The sequence below is a fragment of the Rhyacophila brunnea genome, unplaced genomic scaffold, assembly GCF_057557595.1.
Source record: "Rhyacophila brunnea isolate RB1 unplaced genomic scaffold, BYU_Rbru_1.0 scaffold_8, whole genome shotgun sequence".
Classification (NCBI taxonomy): Eukaryota; Metazoa; Arthropoda; class Insecta; order Trichoptera; family Rhyacophilidae; genus Rhyacophila; species Rhyacophila brunnea.
In genome coordinates this window covers 34877898-34898230 of record NW_028233350.1, presented here as the reverse complement: position 1 = coordinate 34898230, position 20333 = coordinate 34877898, and the positions used below count along the sequence as shown (strand labels likewise).

Sequence of the window (20333 nt, the reverse complement as noted above, 5' to 3'; positions counted from 1 at the left end):
AATATATAAATATATTATGTGTGCAGTAACATGACTTCCGTTCAAAAATGGAACCATATAAGAAAGCAGTTTTTGGTGTATGACGTAATCAAAATTGCATTTGACAGGGTGAACTTGTAGTGTATGGTATAGTTCAAAACTTTATTTATTCTCTGACCAAGTTTGTTGCAGAATATTCCGTAGATGATACGACCACTCAGGATGTAGGTAAATGGTAATACTGGGTATCTGCGAGTACGGATATATATCTACTAAACTAAACTAAAACTTCACGTAATAAAAAATGTCTAATTTTAAAACAGGCTGTTTATTGGATCATTGGATAAATAGCAAGAATAAATTAAATCGTCATAATGTAGGAGGAAAATATGTGTTGATTTAAAAAGGAATCTTTAATGAAAAACATTTTAATAAATAATAAATATAATATTATGTAACTTTTTTATATTTTTACTAAATTTTATTATTTAATACGATAATATTGTTAATTAAATGGAAAGCCCTTCCAAGGATATAAGGAAAAATATCAATTTTCTTGTTAATTATTAGGAACTTTATACTGACATATATAATTTAGAAATGTGTCTCATGTAATAACATAAAAATATTAACTTAATTCGCCTTAAACAGTTTGTACCTAATGCCATCGTAAATTTTAACCACTATGGGCAAATAAAATTATTAATTCAATAATTACCTATTGCGGACAATGAAATTGCCAGATGTCTTCTAAAACCTTCAAATAAAACTTTATTATATTTTGCAAAATGTTCCCCGCTATTTTAAGTAACTAATACAATATATATTATATTATGCACGTATGATCTAATGATTTTAAGTGCATAAAGTAATGCTATTTTCTTTTGTTTTATTTATCCGTTATCGGCTTAAAAACAATAATTTTAAAATTGGAATTGGGGATGTGTAGAAGACACTTTTTTGGATTTTAGAATTTTGGGGAATGTGACTGTTGAAAATAGGCCTAATATAAAATGAAAAATAGACAATAAGTTAAATATTGAAATTGAAGGATATGAATATACTATGGGATGGGATGATATAGCTAACACTAATAATTAAAAGAGAATAAACTATATAAATTGTATTTTAAATACTGATGTCATTGAAACAAAATATATTTGAGGATAAACTTGTAATTATCTATTTTTATATTAACCTATACGGTGATGTAATTTTTGTTAACGCACTGTAAAAGTTCATTCTGTAGACTTTCTTGTTTGCCCAGGACGACGGCGTCAAAGGAAATGCTCTCAGCTGTCTCTGGCAAATAAATATAAATGTAAATCATACCAGTCTGCTGAATTTGTCAAAGATTGTATCCCCAATGTAATCATAATAATATAGACACGTCGAGCGTTAAATTTACAGACATCTTGAAAGTTTTAGCGATTAATTATTTGTGTAAAGAATAATATTTTGTTCGAATTCAAATACACATTGTCTTACACTGTTAAATAAACGCATATTAAAAATGTTATTTAATATTGAGATTTATATGTAAAAGCTTTAGTATAGATATACACTCACTGTTAGGGCTTGGTTACATTGGTTAATACTAATGCTTATTACTAATACAGCTTGCTTACACGTGGTCGTGTTTGTGCTAGTAGTGAGTAATAATTAATAGCACTAAGCCAGAGCTATCTTTAGATTAATAAAGCCTGAGCATATCTTTTTTCACAAGCAACGAGTGGTCCACTGTTCAGCTGTCAAAATCAGATCCCAGATTACTTGACATAATTTGATTCGCCCTTTCTCGTTTCAAATTGAATAATAAGAAATTCTCAAATCAAATATATTACTTACAAATGTTATTTATAAATAATATACATTCCTGTTATTCATCAGCTATCAAACTCAGACTAGTCCTTCACACAAAAACCGGTGGTAATATCGATTTCCAAAAAATATGTAGCATTGATCTATGCATTACATTTGAAGAAGGTGTGTTAATGCTAGTGTATTATTTATCATGTAACTCATCTATCCAAATCAAACTATTCCCTGTGTGAACACGATATACGCGTCAGTATGAGCACTCTATAGAACAATGACAGGTAATGACAGTTCATCCATAGACAACAACGGGAGGAGCGGAAAAGGTAGGACCAGTCGTTGTGAATGTGTCGGCTTTCTACTTGAGTCGGCAATGACTAAGCCCGTGTAAACAAGCCTTTAGGCAGATGTTAACGCACTACGCTGATAATCCGTGAGTTAAGAAATCAAACCTTTCTTTTTTGGTTAAATACAAAGATTTTTTATTATCATCACAATCGGCACTACAACGTTTCAGGAAATGTCTTAACTGCTTTTATCGCCGTAGATTCATGAATGCTGTGTTTCTTTCTACACAGTACAATAACGGCAGTCTAGGTTTTCCGATCCTCTTTTTTCCTATTCTACTCTGTAGTTGAACCTTTTTACTGGTTGGGTATCTTCCACACCATTGAAATATAGTCTGCACAATGGAGTCAGCCTAATTTCATGTATGGGTCATCATTTGATTCGTACAGGTCCTGGTTGTATTTTCCTCCCCTTAAACTATTTTCTTCACCTGCGATGCTGAAGATCCTTTTCAGTATACTACATTCAAAGATATTCAGTATCAATGTGTTTTATTACTATCTATATGTCAGTACCTAACCGGTTTTTTTTTAACGGTACATGTTCAAACACGCGCGTTACCATAATTTTACTCCCTACTTCATTTATCGTTTGTAAATGTATGGCTACGGCCATATGTTTTAGCTTAACCACTGGGAAATGCCAATAGAAATGGCGTATTTCAAAAAAATACTACATTATTCTTAGGTCAATAATTATTATACAGAAATTATTATTCGTAGGATGTTTATCACATTTGAATGGTCAAAGACATAGTTTATAAACAGTATCTTTAGAATTATCTTCAAATGTGTAAATCATGCCAGTTTTTGAATAATAAAATGCCCAATTCTTGTCAAATTTGGGATCACAAAGATTATAAAATATAATTTTTTATCGTAAATATGCCACTATATAATGTTAACATTAATTTTACTAATGGTTTTGTAAATGTGTTTAAAAATTAATAAACCTAAAAAATCTTAACACCACTGCACATGGATGTACTGAAATATGACTATATTCTAAAAAATTGGAGCGAGAGGTTTAAAAGAAAACTGTTTTATATAATAAAAATACTTTATGCAGTCATCACATGTTTAAAATAAATATAAAGGATAATAAGGCTTCAAAATTATATAAATAGATAAATAGAAGTTCAAGAAATGTCCAGGGTTATGCTCTGAAAATACCATAAAAGTTCCATTTTGACCTACGCTGAGCATGTGGGCCCTTAATAAATATAGATTGTTTTTAAAAATAAAAAGAAATTTTATTTAATGATTTTTGATTTCGCTCCGATGGATTTTGAGCGCTAGTTTTTATCAAGAAATAGAGCATAGAGATACTATCAAATAAGTTTTAAAGTAGGTATATACATAATTTTAAAATACCTCAGATATTAATGAAAAAAATCTTTTAAAAAAATATTTAAAATAGGTGTTTTTAAATAATGTATATTCCATAGAGAATTTTACATTCTCAAATGTTGTGTTTGTATTTTAAGTAAAATAGTTTATTATAATTATTGCATTACGTTGTTTTAGTGGAGCGCCAAATGTTTAATTATTATACATGTGTAGTCCATGAGAAGACTGTATTTAACTATTAGCCTCTATTATTTGCTCATTAAAATATGTCATGTCCATTTATATCTACGGTGTTAATATTCAAGATGTTGTAGTAAAAGTAAAATATGGAAATAAATACATTTATTCTAGATTTTTTACTTCGCGCGTAAATAACTACAATATCAATATTAAAATAAATATTCATTTTGTCCTCGACATATTTGTATCAGCCAATAAAAGTGAAGCAAAAGAGAGCGGTGTGCAAAATTTTCCTCAGGCTTATTGGAAACCACTTTTGTCTAACTGAGCATTTCAAATACGGAAAACTTGAAACAAAGTTTCTCAGTAGAAATTGTGCATCGGAAAATATGTTTTATAAGTGCATTGTTTTTTGCATTTGATTGATTTAGTTTACATGTCCTATTTGTTACCATTCATCATAATTTACAAGCATATTAATAACTGAATCCTAGAGAAGTCACTCAAATTATGTGGAATATGTTTTTTTTTTTTTTTTTTGAAAAAATGATTAAAACGACAATATATCAGGTAAAGTTTATATCATACATCACGTTTATAACACTATTTTTACAAAATTAAATCTACAATCCGGTGTCAATCTTGGCTGCCGAAGTATCGTAACATTTTGTTTTACTAGAAATTAATGTTGGCCACTTGCCCAACCTATTCGGTCCATGCTCTGGATTCAAACACACTTTGAAAAACAGTATGTGAATTTTTGTTAAACTCGGAATTTGGACCCGATACGCTCGACTAACCAAATGGATACGTTACCACTCGGCCATCGCGGGAATTTATAATGGATAGATTTATGGAGTATAAAACAATTATTTATCTAACATAATATCTTTGTTGTAATTGTTTCCTCTTCCAATGCTAAGTTTATCTATATGGCTTAATTGGTAGAGCGCCCATCTTTAAAACTTTGATTTACGGTTTCAATTTTACGACTGCCCAAAGTTCATGTTGTTTTTTTAATGTATTTTACCCAGTGCAAGATGGCACTGTGTTGAGCAATTCATAACAATTATTCCTAGTAAATAGTCTGATAATATAAAATATAACCTCTACACTATATTGAGACCCATATGCCCGCTTAGTAATAATATAAGTTAATATTGTAAAAGATTAAAACACACCGTAATCAATGAGATGACTAAGATACATAATTACACAGTATTTTTATGAAAACATATTTATGTGACAGTTGTGTTTAACAGTCACGAGTTTCTGACACAGAGTGCATATTCAACAAAGGTTTATAGAGTCTTTTATGTGAATGAAACAATGTAATATAGATGTCACATTTCAATCAAAAGGTCTTATTAAACAGTACGTCGCAAGAGATTAAGCAGTGAAAACTGTAAACTCTTGCAGAAAATGGTTACCTATAACTACTGACAGAGCATCATTACTTTACCATAAAACGCTAAAAATATTTTCTTATTAGGAATATGAAATTAATAAAAATTTATGTTTTTTTTACAAATTAATTATATTATTGTTAAAACAAAGTAAATTACTAATATCGCTACTAAAATGATATGGGGGATCTTTGCGTTATGAGATCTATTACGAAGAATGATTGTTATTAAAAAATCATATATAATAGCGCCTGTTTACGTGCATGGATTTATTTGCACTAAAAGTGTGTATTTCAAACTATCGCGATAATAACTGTTTACACGTAAAAGTGCTGACTGTCTTGCCTATCTCATTCTTCAAGAGTAAACGAAGCGCGATGTTGTCATTTTATGGTACTACTTGACAGGTCGTGAAAATTGGTTCACCTCAAAATGAGTCTCTGCGCGGTTCATTTTTTTACCGGCAGGTTCGCTACTATCGTTCTACTGCGCAGGCGCAGATATCACACAGTCAAATTGTCGTGTAAAAATTTAGAAGCTTCTGAACTTTATAATGCATGCATGCAATCTTGCAATTTGCACCATAATACACTTGCATTTTTTGTCATGGCCGTGGTAATACGTACTGTCCATGGATGTGTAAACGGGTTATAAACATATTATGTAAATGTATGTTTTGCAAAAATTGAATTGAAATGCCGCAAAAAGCCATTGCTATTTGCCAATGATGTAATTAATTACAATGGCTTAAAATCGGTTTATATTTAAAATGAGAATTTTTCCCAGAAAGTTAGAAACATTTTATGTATTTACTACTTTTAGCAATTATTCTGTCGATATGTAAGTGCCCAGATGTTGTATGTCTGGTATCAATGCACTAACCGCATGAACTGATCGATAAATGGTGTATTTTTAATATTTTAATCGTTCTATTGAAAGTTTTCTAAATGCATGACTTTTACTTTTTTTATTTATGGATTAAATTAAATGAAAGCAGGTAATTATGTTACCTCATATTTAATGATCATCATTGGTCGTAATCCTTACTTCCCACCTCCCTCAAATCCCAGTATTATTGTCACAAGGCCAAGTGACCGGCAGTCACGGGTCATTATAGACCGTGATGCAAATAACATTTAGTTGGTTCAAGTAATATGCAGCAAGCGGACGTGGGCAAGTTATTATACTTCACCGTCGCTTTCTACTAACAGCGTGACTGAAAAAGAGTGACTTCAAGACAACCGTTGCACGTAGTCAGCTCAAGCGAAAAAACGAGTGCGTGATACCGCATTGCGTTATACAGACTGATTCAGAAGTTGTTCGTGGGCCAAGGCCAGGTCAACTTGATATAGTATGACCTTCGTACAAGCAATACTTCTGAATACATGGAAAGCCGTGATACCGGCTCTCATTGTTCATCCAACTCACATATCATCCGTAAACAGTGTACCGTCAAATGCCACGCACCGGGTAATCCAAAAAAAACGATACCGCGCGAGTGATAGTACCAGACCACGGAGCCATCATCAAAATCATGAAAGGTCAGTGTCTGGCATCCTTTTAAATCCCCCCCTCCCAAGATCCGGAATCCTCATCATCTTCTAAATTATACAGTCCACTGCTAAAAGCACCACCAATAAATTGGTATTAATATTAGTGAATATCATAGGAATGGAAAAATATCTATTAAAATTATTGATAGCTTTCTGACACTTTGAATTTAAAGCTTCGTTCGTCTCTGTGGCTGACTAGCGCATGCACATCCCAAAGTAAGCGGAAAATATCGCAGACGTTGTGAATTTTTATAAAAAAAAATCACTCCCAACTCGTTTCTGTGACACCCCACCCCAGCCTCCCTTTGTAGTTTCGTGACCTATTATAAGCCGATCGAGAGGGCGTAGCCTCACAAAGGGGAGACTCGCTTCGATGAGACACTTTGAAATTGAAGTGCTCTCGAAGTGATTTTTTCCTTGCGCTATGCACGACTTTAGTGGTCGCGTATTGTGTAATGTGTCTCTGATTACGTCACAAACTCTTGGCCTCGACTCCATCGCTATAACCATTTAATTTAAGCGAAACGAAAATATTGATTGATCTGAACAAACATGACAGGGGATGTTAAAAGATTAAAGGGAATTGCGGATTTGTATGGGGCGTGAACCATATTTATATTATGTATAAAGTTTGTATATATAAAAAAGTAAATCAAGAATTTTGGAAATGAGAAGAATTTCTACACCAGTATTTCCAAACCTTTTCACGCTGAGGAACGAAAATTAAATTATAAGATTTTTACTGGTAGAGTAAGTAAGTATACGTTTTAAAGCTTTGCACTTTTTGCACTTTTTACTACACTGATACGCCTCTTTGCCTGATTAGGTACTTCGCATAAAATTAGATAAAATGATATTCACTTGTATTAATATATGTCGTAATATTAAATAACTATTTCTTTTATTCAACGAATAATTCATAAGGTTTAAGAATGTACCATTCTAATTATTAAACATACATAATTCTGAAACACTCATGATTAGGGAATCCAATCCCGGGATCCCGAATCCCGGGATCTCGGGATCCCGAGCTATTTTCGATACCTATGAATCCCGGGATTGATAAACATAATCTCGGGATTTCGGGATTGATTTTTTTATCAATTTTTATGGAAAATATAACAGAAAAAATACTTTTAATACAAAATAACTACATTAGAAATAAACTGAGTTTGAATGAAGTTTGATGTGTAGGTTGCCGATTCATTTTATTTTTCACATAGATTATTAAAAATGAGAAAGATTGGTAAAAAAACAATGCTTCGCACTTTTAACAAAGTAATTCCACCATGATATCATACGTTTTACGGCAGTTTCATATTTGGCTGACTAATTAGATTTATGAAGCGGAAAGGCCATAAGTACGCCATGATTATTTGCTTTACTATTTTAAATCTCGCTGATCTATTCATTATGTCTTTACTATCAGAAATAGCAATCTCATATTAAATTCACATTATTATTTATATTACAATATTATTTACTCCATTAAACTTGTGTATTTCCAAGATTTAACGTATACAATATTAACAATAAATGTCTTAAATAGTATAAATTATACTAGATTTATTTTTGACCGATTTTATCAATTATATTTGTAAATATAAAAATTTTATATTAACAATGGAAAAAAATCCCAATCCCGGGACCAGTCCCGGGATCCCGGGATTGTCAAATTGTAATCCCGAAATCCCGGGATCAGAATTTTGGCTCGGGATTGGATTCCCTACTCATGATAAAATATAGCATGTGAATTAATGCACTGGGTGCGAAACCCAAGAGACCCAGGTTCGATTCCTGCCGAGTGTCTTACTTTTTCGAAAAAGATTATTTTCTATTGGCTATATTTTCTTATGAGTGTTTTCAGAAGTATGTATGTGTCGTAATAATTAAATAAATAGATAATATATGTAAATAAAATATTTTTAGAATATATTATATCATTTTCATCCTATAGCTGGAGTGCAAAGTTATGAATCATTATACTCTAACTATCACCCTCAGTCTTTTAAATTAACATAATTATATTATGTTATGTTTATTTTTCGCAATTTGTAAAAATAAATACATACTTATGTCAAAAAGTAAAACTAATTATTACTTTTTTTAAGTTTTACGTTTATAGTGTGCGTAAATTGTTAGTAATAGAAAAATAAATATTCTGTACGTTGGCATATTGAAACGTGCGAATATAAACCCTTGTTTATAATTGCTATCGACGATAATTTTTTTTTTATTTGTGACATGTCTTAAAGATTAATTCGACCAATATGTCGGTGTTGCCGGATTAATACGATTTATAGAATAAATATTCCATAAAAACGGTGCACTTTCAATACAATAGTGAATAGATAATTGAATTAACCAAATAAAAAAACCTAAATTACTGATAAACAATAATCAAAAACTTGAAAAAGGTTTTTTATACAATTAACAAGTCATATTTTACAACGTTTTTCTTAGCTCGTATTCTTATTTGTCCGGTGGTTCTTTGTCTGGTACAAATATTCTAATCGATTTTTAATTAACTTCCAAACTAGCTAGACATTTGAAACTTTTAGAATATATCAGAACATGATGCCAATGCATTTTTTAGCCATCTTTAAGTAGAATTGAATTCATTTTCAGTTAATTCTGTTTTGTATGAACAGTTATTTCGGCACCACAGTGACGTCCCGTGGGGGTAGGCAGATTGATCGTCGCTTGGGGGCGGCAGTTACTCGAAGGGCGGCAAATCGAGGAGAATCATTTGCTATATACAGAAATACCTACCTAAACTTAGTAATAACGAAAACAAAAAGTATTAATTAACATTAAAGGCATAACAGGTCTGTAATTTTTTGTCAGGTTCGCGATGTCTAGTTTACTTTCTTCAACGTCTTTGGTAAACAGAAACGACACGTGCAGATTTACGAAAAATTACAGTCTGACTTATTACCAGAGCACATGGAAGTTGCGTTAGCCGTCATAATTCCGCAAGACAGAGCAAACTAATGTATCGAAAAAATGACATGTAAGAAGTCAAAAAAATCACCACTTTTGGTGAAAATATAATTATAAATTAAATTTTTGATGTTTTATGGTAGGTATAAATATTTTGTTTACATTTATATTGGAGTCATGAAAGGATGATAAAAAATACTGTATAAAAAATTGGGTGGCATTTTGGGGCTGCCTAGGGGCGGCATTTTGTCTAGGGACGTCACTGCGTCACCATTATTGGTTGCTATGGGTCTGGGCTCCTAGCAACTAAATTATTAATATATACGTGCGTTACTATGGAAATCAATATGACATTTCAGTATTATTTCTATCACGTACAAATTTTTTTGATCGCTTAAGCTAGTCAAGTCAAGTTTATATGATTCAACAGAAAATTTAAAAACGTTGTATATAAAAAGTTATTTTTATCTTGTAATTATTATTTTAAATATTAATAGCTAATAAAACTACGTCTTAATTTTTTAATAGAATAGATATGATTTTTGAAAGAAATGTAATGTAGCCCTGTGATACGCTACACTGTTCTATAAAAAAAATATTGTTAAATTTTTAAATTGAGCCAGTGGAAGGAAAGAAATATTTTTAGAAAAAGTATTTAATTGTATTTTTTTTAAGGAAAGTTTTTTTTATTGCAAAATATATTATTGTTTATTCTAATCTATGCGAATGAAATCGGATGGTTCGTATAATTCCTTTTATTATTTCGAATCGTTTCTTCTGAGCTAACAACCAATACTATCCAAATAATATATTTCGTGTATTAGGTATTAAGATACACCTATATGGATGCGGCCGTAAGTCCCCTCAATATTATGAGAGTTGGAGTAATTCTATGATTATGTTGTCTAAAAATAGTATATAAATGTGAGAGATATTATGTTATTTTAATTATTCCTCTATAACGATATTATGCACATAATATGTATTATATGTATATATTTATTTCATGGATAATATAATTTTAATTTTGAAGACGACGGAATTAAACTAACCAAATGTAATTGAAATAGGTGCATTGAAAGAATAATTATATTAAATGAAGCGTTTCAATATCAGAAGCTTTTAGAAAAAAATGTTTAAACATATTATATTTATTTAAAAAAAAATACTTGTATAATATAATATACACATTACATTTATATTATTTATATTTATAAAACAGAAAGAAAGCTTCGTAAAACGATTTTTTAAATTATACCGATTAACTACGTTGGGTGATAATAGTCGTGTTCAAAAATATTGAAGTTTAAAAATGCGGGAATCTGTTTTATCTTCAGAGCGGGAAATCTAGTGTAAAATTTTCCCACAGGTTGCATGCTTTTCCCTATGATTCCAGCTCCAGATACTGCCAACATCCACGGAGCATGCGCACTTTCACTGCTACAAAATCAGCCGACCGAACGTTTCCAGACAAATCTACCTTTGCGAAACCTCGAAAGCCTTATTGAAACGTCTAAAAGCTCGTAAATTGACAAAACTTTTGATATGTGTGTTAGTCAAGTGAGCTTTTGCTGTGGTTGTGTTACATTGTTGAATCGGTGATTGTCTCTAAAATATTTATGACAAAGTGATAATGTTCACATATATATGTATATGAGAGCATAAAAGTCATTCGGTATTGTTAACCAACAATATGAATAATTTATTTGATTGAATTTGACAGTATTTTATAGATACATGTATTTCGTGAATAAAATATTAGTAAGCAAAAGTAACTGATGTCACATAAAAATATTTAATTAAAAATAATATAAATACATTCTTTTTGCCATATGAATATATTTTTCTTTTGTATTGTAAATACCACATACATAAATAGTTTGCCAATATAATAAACTCATTATTTTTAATATAATATTATTAAGTGCGATTAAAATTAAATAAATTTGAATATATTATATTCAAGAAATGTGTTAAATATTTTTGAATCATGTGCAATAATAATATTTAAATAATTAATATTTTTGATAAATATAATAATTGAAATGGAAGAAGCAGCTTCAAGAAGATTTGAAGTAGCTGGTGAATCGTTACATAAAACTAATAAGAGGAAGATCAGGAAGATGGATTACCATGAAAGGAGGTCTGTAGGGTTTTGGCAATTGGTGAATAACCAGCGGTGACTACGTCACCAGATCCTAACCGACTCTCTGAATTGTAACGATTTCCGAACACCTGAAGATGTGCATACTTTGTGGTGTGATAAAGCGCAAGAAGTGTATGGGAGAAGTATTGTAGCAACAGATATAAACAATAAAACCATGAAGAAGAAGAAATCTCGTTATGATTTCCACAGTACATTAATTTCATTTTTTACGTGCTTCGTGGCTGTGTTATTTTTTAATTTTAGAATGGTAAAGTGAGTATTATTTTTTATTACTATTTTAAAAATATATCTGTATTTATAATGTATGTAGATTTATTAATAACTGTTGTTTTATTAATTTAACAATTTAACAAACTGCAAATGAGTTACTGAGCATACCTGAACATAATAATATTATGAACGTAGTTGAAAGCAAATAATGTTGTGTTAATAGGTATTGTTAATTAAGAAAACATTTTTCTAATGATACAATTTCGTGCCAATGTCGTATTGTGTTCATTAATTTAAATTAATTATTATCTAATATTTCACAGTATTTATTATTTTAACATATTACAAGCGTTAAAATCATTAATATTTTATAGTATCTACTATTCTTTATAACGAAACCTGCACTCGTAATGTAGCACTATTATTTTCATATAAACGGTATTATGCAAGACTTCTATTTTGAATTTAAAAAAAATTTAAATTCTATATTTTAAGCATGAAAGATTTCATTACTGGCTACTGTTTATTGATATTATATTGATTGGTTAAAATAATATTATTATTATACTTTTTTTTTCTTTTGACCATGACCGACCATTATGGGATCATATGGGTCTTCACAGAGTGAATGTTTGTATTTACAGATTTTTGTTTTTACGAGAAATGGATATTAGCCACTTTCTCAACCTATTGAGTCTATACTCTGACTCAAAAAAAAAAATATAAAACAATATTATATGTATTTGCCAGACCCATGATTCAAACCTGGAACCCACGACATTATAAGGGAACGCATAAGAGGCTTGGCCATCGTGATCGTCATTATTATACTTATTTGAGTTATATTTAATATTTTTCCTTTCTATTTTTATGACATAAAAACTTCTTTATTAGGTATCTACGAGAGATATAAGTATCATTGTTTTTAAACGTTGAAGTGAATAGTATGAATAATGGCAATAACCGATTTAATTTTTAGCTACCTGGAAATGCGGTGTAGTGTAAGATTAGCTATTTGCTAATGAAAAATAAAATGTATATAGTCAAAATTACAAGATAGATCTTCATTTTACATGAAAATGGAATAATAATATATACGTATATATGTCAAATATTAATTTGTGAATTAGTTCATAATATTTAATTTGCCCACTTCACACGCATTTGTATAAGAAGGCAATTCTTATCTATACTAGCCAATCTGAAAGAATATCATAAGTAAACAGAGAACATACATTTGAAAAGATTTCAGCCCACCCAAGTTGTTTCAATAGGTTTTAAAATTTATTGCAATTAATCAATATAAATGTGTTTTAAAAATGACACTTTCTAAGAGAATAAATTGTCATATTAACTTGACAATAGATGGGTGTCCATTTTTTTAAATCTTGTATTAAATTAGTGGATATGAGAATAATACGTTTTAAATTTAGAATGGCTACATCTACACATAAACAAAATTACAGAAAAAACCCTTATGATTTTAATTTATATATTATGACGTATCAAGTTTCAACTTTGTGTTTATTAATTTAAAATATAGCATTGACTTGTTTATCTTTTAAAAAAATCGTTAAAAAAAGTAGTCCCCACTAATTAACTGAGATAATTAAAAAAATCTAATACTTGTTACAGTCGACTTGATGCCCTTGTTATAATTTTGTTGAGTTTTTCATTCGCGAGATAAATTTAAAATTGCGATAGCTAATTTTTCATCTCCACTTGTAACGTGAAACAAGTGATAATTAATTGTACGTGATTAAAAATTCCAGCTCGGCTCAGAGATCCCTGGTCTCGGACAGGCTAGAAAACGTAACGCAGACAATTTCGAGAATTCTCGAAGGCTACGATATTCGACTGAGGCCCAATTTTGGCGGTGAGTATTTTTTCTTTTTTATTTCGTTCATGTCAAAAAACATTATGAACCTATTTATATATTGTGGTATAACAGGGTCATCAAAAAATACACATAGTAGATATACCATTTTTCTAAGAGGTTAAACCTCATAGCAGTTATACTAAAGATAGAAGATATTGTCCGCCATATGAAGCCAATATCTTTGCGTATGAAGTTAAGTAGAACTTTAATTGTATTATTATTAATTTACCTACGAAATGATATCGTTATCCAGTGACGAGGGGTGGAGGTAGGCTGTTAAGATTCGACATAAAAGTGCACTCTAAACTTTGTCAATCATACTTATTTCTATTCATTTAATTAAGAATACAATTTGCGAATTGTGCTGGTTAGTTTTAAAATTCAACCCTGCCTAAACCAAACCATACTAGTTTAGTTATGCTATGTGCGATTCGACAAAAATAGTGAACACTTTTTCAGTCACATATATTTGTTTCCGTTGAATTAAGAAAACATAATATTATTACAGATGGTGTTGGTTTGTTTTTAAAATTCAAGCCATGCCCAACCAAGCCAAATATTCTTATATCTATAAAATATCCAAAATTATGCATAAATTATGCAGGGTTATTTGAATTTTAAAAATTAACAAATACTATCTACACATTGGAGTTCTTCAACTTTGACTGACAAAATTTAGTGTGCACTATTTATGCTGGATCTTACCAGCCTACTTCCACCCTTCGCCATTGCGTTATACCATAATTTTGATTCTAAATATAACTATCAAATTTAAACCCAATACAGTTAACCATAGTTTCTACTAAACTAACTAAAAATATTGACCATTAACTTTATATTTCACATAAAAACTATATATTTCAGCAACACGTACCTACTTACTACGGCACAGAAAACCCAATATTATTTATCGGCTACATTTCTAGCTTCACTAAGTTGAATTTTCATATTATAATGTCTTCTATTTTACTCTTTATTATGAGATTATACGCGTGCCGATAACTTTCTCACTTACACTTATTGTTAATTTTTATTCAGACGTTCAACGTTTACTTGGTGGTAATTCATAATATTTTTAAAAAGTATTTATCATATTTTCGTTCTTCTTCATCATGTCTGGTTTCTTTAACACGTGCCACTTTAGTTATATCGTCGTCTTTTCTTTAATATTTGCTGAATTTAAAATAGGTACACTTTTTATTTATAATATTCTTTCAAAAAATGTTTCCTTGATAAGTGATTCAGGATATGTTTGAAATTATAATTATAAATTGATTATGGTTAGTTAGTTATTTACATATTCCATTGATATTACATGACCAATTCCACAAAACGTTACTTCTACACCTGGGTCGACTGCTTCGATGCCCCTTTTGTCATATTTGCAAGCTTTGTCATTGAAGATCCCCCATTTTACCATATTGTCTTGAGTTCGTCCTACCATGGCTAACAGATTATTGAGAACTTTCCATAATCGGTACTCATGGTTGGCTCCTGGGAAATACATTATGTTAATCTTACCAATTCTTTGATATCCTCACAGACAATATATGCACACGTATATTTAAATCCTGGGAATTTATGTTTTTGCCGTTTCAATCCCCTCAGAATAAGTACTAATAATAATTATGGGGCCTTTCTGATTATTTCTGAGTAGATGTACATGCATTTTTCATAGCCCATAATTAAAAAAATTGATAAAATTTATTAAAATTTATCAATATGTCTTTAATTTAAAGCAAGTATTTGATAGTTTGAAATAAAAGCTAATAACCATTCGTAAAACAACTTCGGTTGGTATATTCGTGAGCTCCGCTTTGGGGCAAAATGATAGCTTACGTGGATTTAAATGAAATGTAAGCACCATGCAAATAAGCTCTTGTTGTATTAGCTTATCTACAAATATCGGTGTGTATGTCCGTTAATTTATTGTGTCAATTGTATCAATCTGTCAATTTTTGAAGACACAGTGTGTGATGTTTAAAATATCGAGAAATAATGACAAAAAGTATATTATATGGATACAAATAGCAAAAATAATAAACATTTTCATGTTGACCTATTAGAAACTGTACATGTTTTAAAGATGACAATAATTATTAATGTACGTATATTTTGATGACCCTGTTACGTGCGCTCATCCTGAAATTCTCAATAACGTATTTAGGTCAGATGTCACCTACATATATTATATGGGAGGAGCGAGTAGTCAGGATGGGAGCAATCACTGGTTCAAATATTACCACTGCCAATGATTCAAAATCTAAATAACATTCTTTTTTAAAAAGAGAAGGACGTTTATTAAAATATTTACTTCAGTTAAAAAGACAATGATGAGCGTTTAAAAATAATTCCTCGCCATTATATTTATCTTGAGGTGCACGCATAATTGAAATTCAGTGCGATTCATCACATTCAAAGTAACAATGTAGCAAGCAAGTTTACTACTAACTATGACTATTAAAAATGTTAGATTTGGAAAATTTATTTATTTATTTAAAAAAGACACATTGAGCGCATAACAAATTATTAATTCATGACGTTCACAGCATGACATTTAGAATAAAAAGTACAGGTAAATCAACTCAGTAGAAAAAAAAAACCAACCAAAAAATAATTTTATAGAAAAGAAATAAAATTAAAAAAACGACAATAATTCAAAAAAAAAAAACAAAGTTAACAATAAATAGAGTTTTAAAAACAAAATACATAATGCATCGCTAAAAATGTCTACATCTTATGTGCATTGACCAGCCGCACAGCCCTCGCTATTGGTGTCTGGTGAGCCTAATATGAGGAAACAGTGTTCAACCTAAATAGGTCATGGCTGCGACCACGCATGTAATTGACGGGTACATAAAAATTCAAATTTTCCAGAATATTGGGATTGGAAACTATACCACGTGAGAGAAAGGAAAAATGAGTTAAACGGAGAAGTGACCTACTAGCTTCGAGAGAATGAAAGGCGAGTATGCTTTGAAGAAAGTTAATCGGACAATGTTCGATTGAGAAACTGTCAAAAGGAAAATAAATATATATTAAAATAAAGATGTCGAAAAAATTTCATCTAAACACGCTCTTAAACAAGCTTATAGGAAACCACACAAGGACTCCAGATAATGGACCCATACTAAAGAATACACCGTACTAACGACATATTATAGAGTGTACGTAAAACATTTGGACTCTTGAATGGCTTGGCTTGTCGGAAATGGTGGAGTGATAAAATTTCGAATGAAAGAAAAAGGCCAAAGGAGAATCGGATGGTTGTAGTATGTGTGGAATTTTCCCTTTCAAACTATAAACTCAAATTTTGGAAAACTACTTTTGCGAGTCAATTGAAGATGAGCCTCATATCTACGAAAGTAACATTCGAAGACACGTGCAAAATAATTGAAGTTTTAGTTTTGGTAAATAGATTAAGAAATGGGCTTTTCTGGTATAATTCATGAATATTTAGATTATACTAGTTAGTGCGGGACGAGTCCTGCAAATCCTGAAGTTTAAGTTCAAAATCATTTCAGAAAAACATTAGCTGGTGACATTTTTAAGTGATAATAAGCAGTTCGTTCCTGATTTGAAAAATCAATGAAAAGTCGTTCACTTTTAAAATGGTTCACGCCATTGCATAACAATAGAATAAGGGACATTTAACTATCAGCGCATCTATTCTATACACAAGACTGCTTTCGGCCGCTATCTAGGGTAGGAAAGTATCCAAGTATTAGCACTTATTATAACAATTACAATAAGTTCTATGTATAAACAGCACCTCTCTTATAATATTGTAATTGTTACAATAAGTGTTAATAATTCTATACTTTCTTACCATGGTTAGCTGACGTAAAGGCCGAAACCAGTCTTAGAATAGATGCGCAGGAGACTATATTTGAAAATTAAAAATGATTTTTTTGACCTTTCATCGTTTTTCTTCTAAAGTAGATACATTAATAAACATTCCTTGTAAGTATATAACAATATTTAAGATTGGTACTGATCTAGATATGTCTTAAATGAAGCATTTAGGTAAGTTGGAAAGTTAAGACGTATGAAGAAACCTTAAGCTTTGTAAAAAATGCTATTATAATCTCGTCACGATATATGTGTAACAATTATTATACCACACCATAAATACTACAATATTATTTAAATTTGTTCTAAAAAAACTAATATAGACATATTTTATTTCATAATAAGATTTTTATTAGTCAAATTACCATTTATGGCACTACAAGTCTTGGCGGGTCTTGGCCTCTTTCAAAAACTTCCTGGACGATCTAGCGTTGACACTCTCCAGTTGCTTTGATCGATCATATATCTACTATGGCACAGTCCAGCTATCTCAATTTCAGGCGTTCTCTTACCCTCGGGAATTATGTACATAGCCCGCTTTGCTAGTATATCTCCCGGCATTCTATACATGTGGCCAATCTAGCGCAGTCTCTGCATTTTCGTATGCTACGTGATCTTTTTGCCCCTGTAAATGTATATACAGCTTATACCTTGACCTCCAAATGCCACTTTAAAATTATTATTTTGTCAATATTTGTATGTGGTTTTTATTTAAATTCTCAGTACCTATCCATACATAAACACTCTATCACTGTTTTAATTAATTTTGGAAAAAATACACAATTTAAATTAAATTCACAAAATGTCATCGACTACTTACCTAAGTGCTTCTTATTGATCGGTAAGACACAACAAGAAAAAATGTACGATGAAAGTAATCTCAGCAAATGTATTTTAATTAAATATTTATCAAAGGTAGATAAGAAAATACTGTCAAAGGCATTTTTCAATAGTTAGTAATTAATCTCTTCTGCCAATTTTGAATATTAATTAAAACAACACGCTGGTATTAATTTTCGAAAGACATGACAGTTAAAATAAAATAACAATACAATGTTTTGACAATTAAACTATTTTACGTAATGTACCCATATAACGTTAGTTTTCAGACATTTAACTAGAACACATATTATGTTAACTCGAACTGGTTATTATCGTTTAAAAAAATCGGTTAGGTACATGTTCAAACACGCGCGTTAACATCATTTTACTCCCTACTTTAATTATAGTTTGTCAATTTATGGCTACGGCCGTATGTTGTAGCTTAACCACTGGGGAATGCCAAAAGAAATGGAGTATTTAAAAAAAAATACTACCTTATTCTTAGGTCAATAATTATTATAAAGCAATCATTATTCGTAGGATGTTTATCAAAATTGAATGTTCAAAGACATAGCTTATAAATAGTATCTTTAGAATTATCTTCAAATGTGTTAATCTTGCCCATTTTTTGAATAATAAAATGCCTAATTCTTGTCAAATTTGGGATCACAGAGATTATCAATATAATTTTTATCGTAAATATTTCACTAAAATAATGTCGATATAAATTATACTTATGATTTTATAAATGCGTTTAAAAATTAATAAATGTAAATAGTCTTAACACCACTGCACATTTATGTACAGAAATATGACTATATTCTAAGATATTAGAGCGAGAGGTTTAAAAGAATACTATTTTTTGTAATAAAAATACTTTATGCAGTCATCAAATGTTTAAAATAAATATAAAGGATAATAAGGCTTCAAAATTATATAAATAGATTATCTACAACGTTTAAGGTATGTCCAGGATCATACTTTGAAAATTGAAAAAAAGCACCATTTTGACCCACGCTGAGCATGTCCGCCCTTAATGTATAATTAATTACCTTTACTAATATAAAGGTTATGTAAAACAAATTTAATTTATTACATACATGTCGCCATATTTGTATTCGCTGTATTAACTGACAATCGTTTTTTTATCAGGTGAGCCACTTTACGTGGGGATGGATTTAACCATAGCCAGCTTTGACGCAATTTCAGAAGTCAATATGGTAAGTGAAGTTATACATATTATAGTATAATAATTTAATTAGAGTAATGTACTATTCTTATCGCTAGCATTTTTTTTTGCAATCTTAAACTATAATATTGAATAATAAGTTATTTTGTTTACTGTCCATTAATTATTAAAGTAGTATTTAAATAATAGCTAATTTTATACAGATTTTATTTTTAATCTACGTTGATTTTATTTGACTATGTAAAACATTTGGTTTATGAAGCAATTATAACTTGATCAGAGAAAAAGATACTCGTATTTGTATTATCTGTACCAGATAATCTGTTGTTCTTCTTCTTATTGTGCCATCCCCTAGCGGAGGTCGGCCACCATCAAAGCAATCTTATCTTTGTCGTCTGCTACCCGGAACAGTTCGGTGCAGCTGCACTCGTACCAATCACGGAGGTTCTTAAGCCACGAAATGCGGCGCCGTCCTCTGCTACGCTTCCCATTGATCTTTCCTTGAATGACAAGTTGAGGAATGCTGTATTTTTGTCCTCTCATAATGTGGCCGAGGTATTGTAGTTTCCTGGTTTTGATACTACGTAGAACTTCTCGGTCCTTCCCCATTCGATTGAGAACTTCAACATTTGTCACCC

General features: G+C 30.5%; 1 protein-coding gene across 1 annotated transcript in view; it reads left to right on the top strand.

The window, feature by feature from the left end:
* The first annotated feature begins 11890 nt into the window (after positions 1 to 11890).
* The window catches only part of Lcch3 (Ligand-gated chloride channel homolog 3), a 61583-nt gene continuing 53140 nt past the window's right edge, over positions 11891 to 20333 (top strand). The window contains exons 1-3 of the mRNA XM_085958600.1: positions 11891 to 11995; positions 13726 to 13829; positions 19659 to 19726. Of these exons, the coding sequence (XP_085814726.1) occupies positions 11898 to 11995; positions 13726 to 13829; positions 19659 to 19726 (270 nt within the window). The 5' untranslated portion in view covers positions 11891 to 11897. The remainder of the gene's footprint in view (positions 11996 to 13725; positions 13830 to 19658; positions 19727 to 20333) is intronic.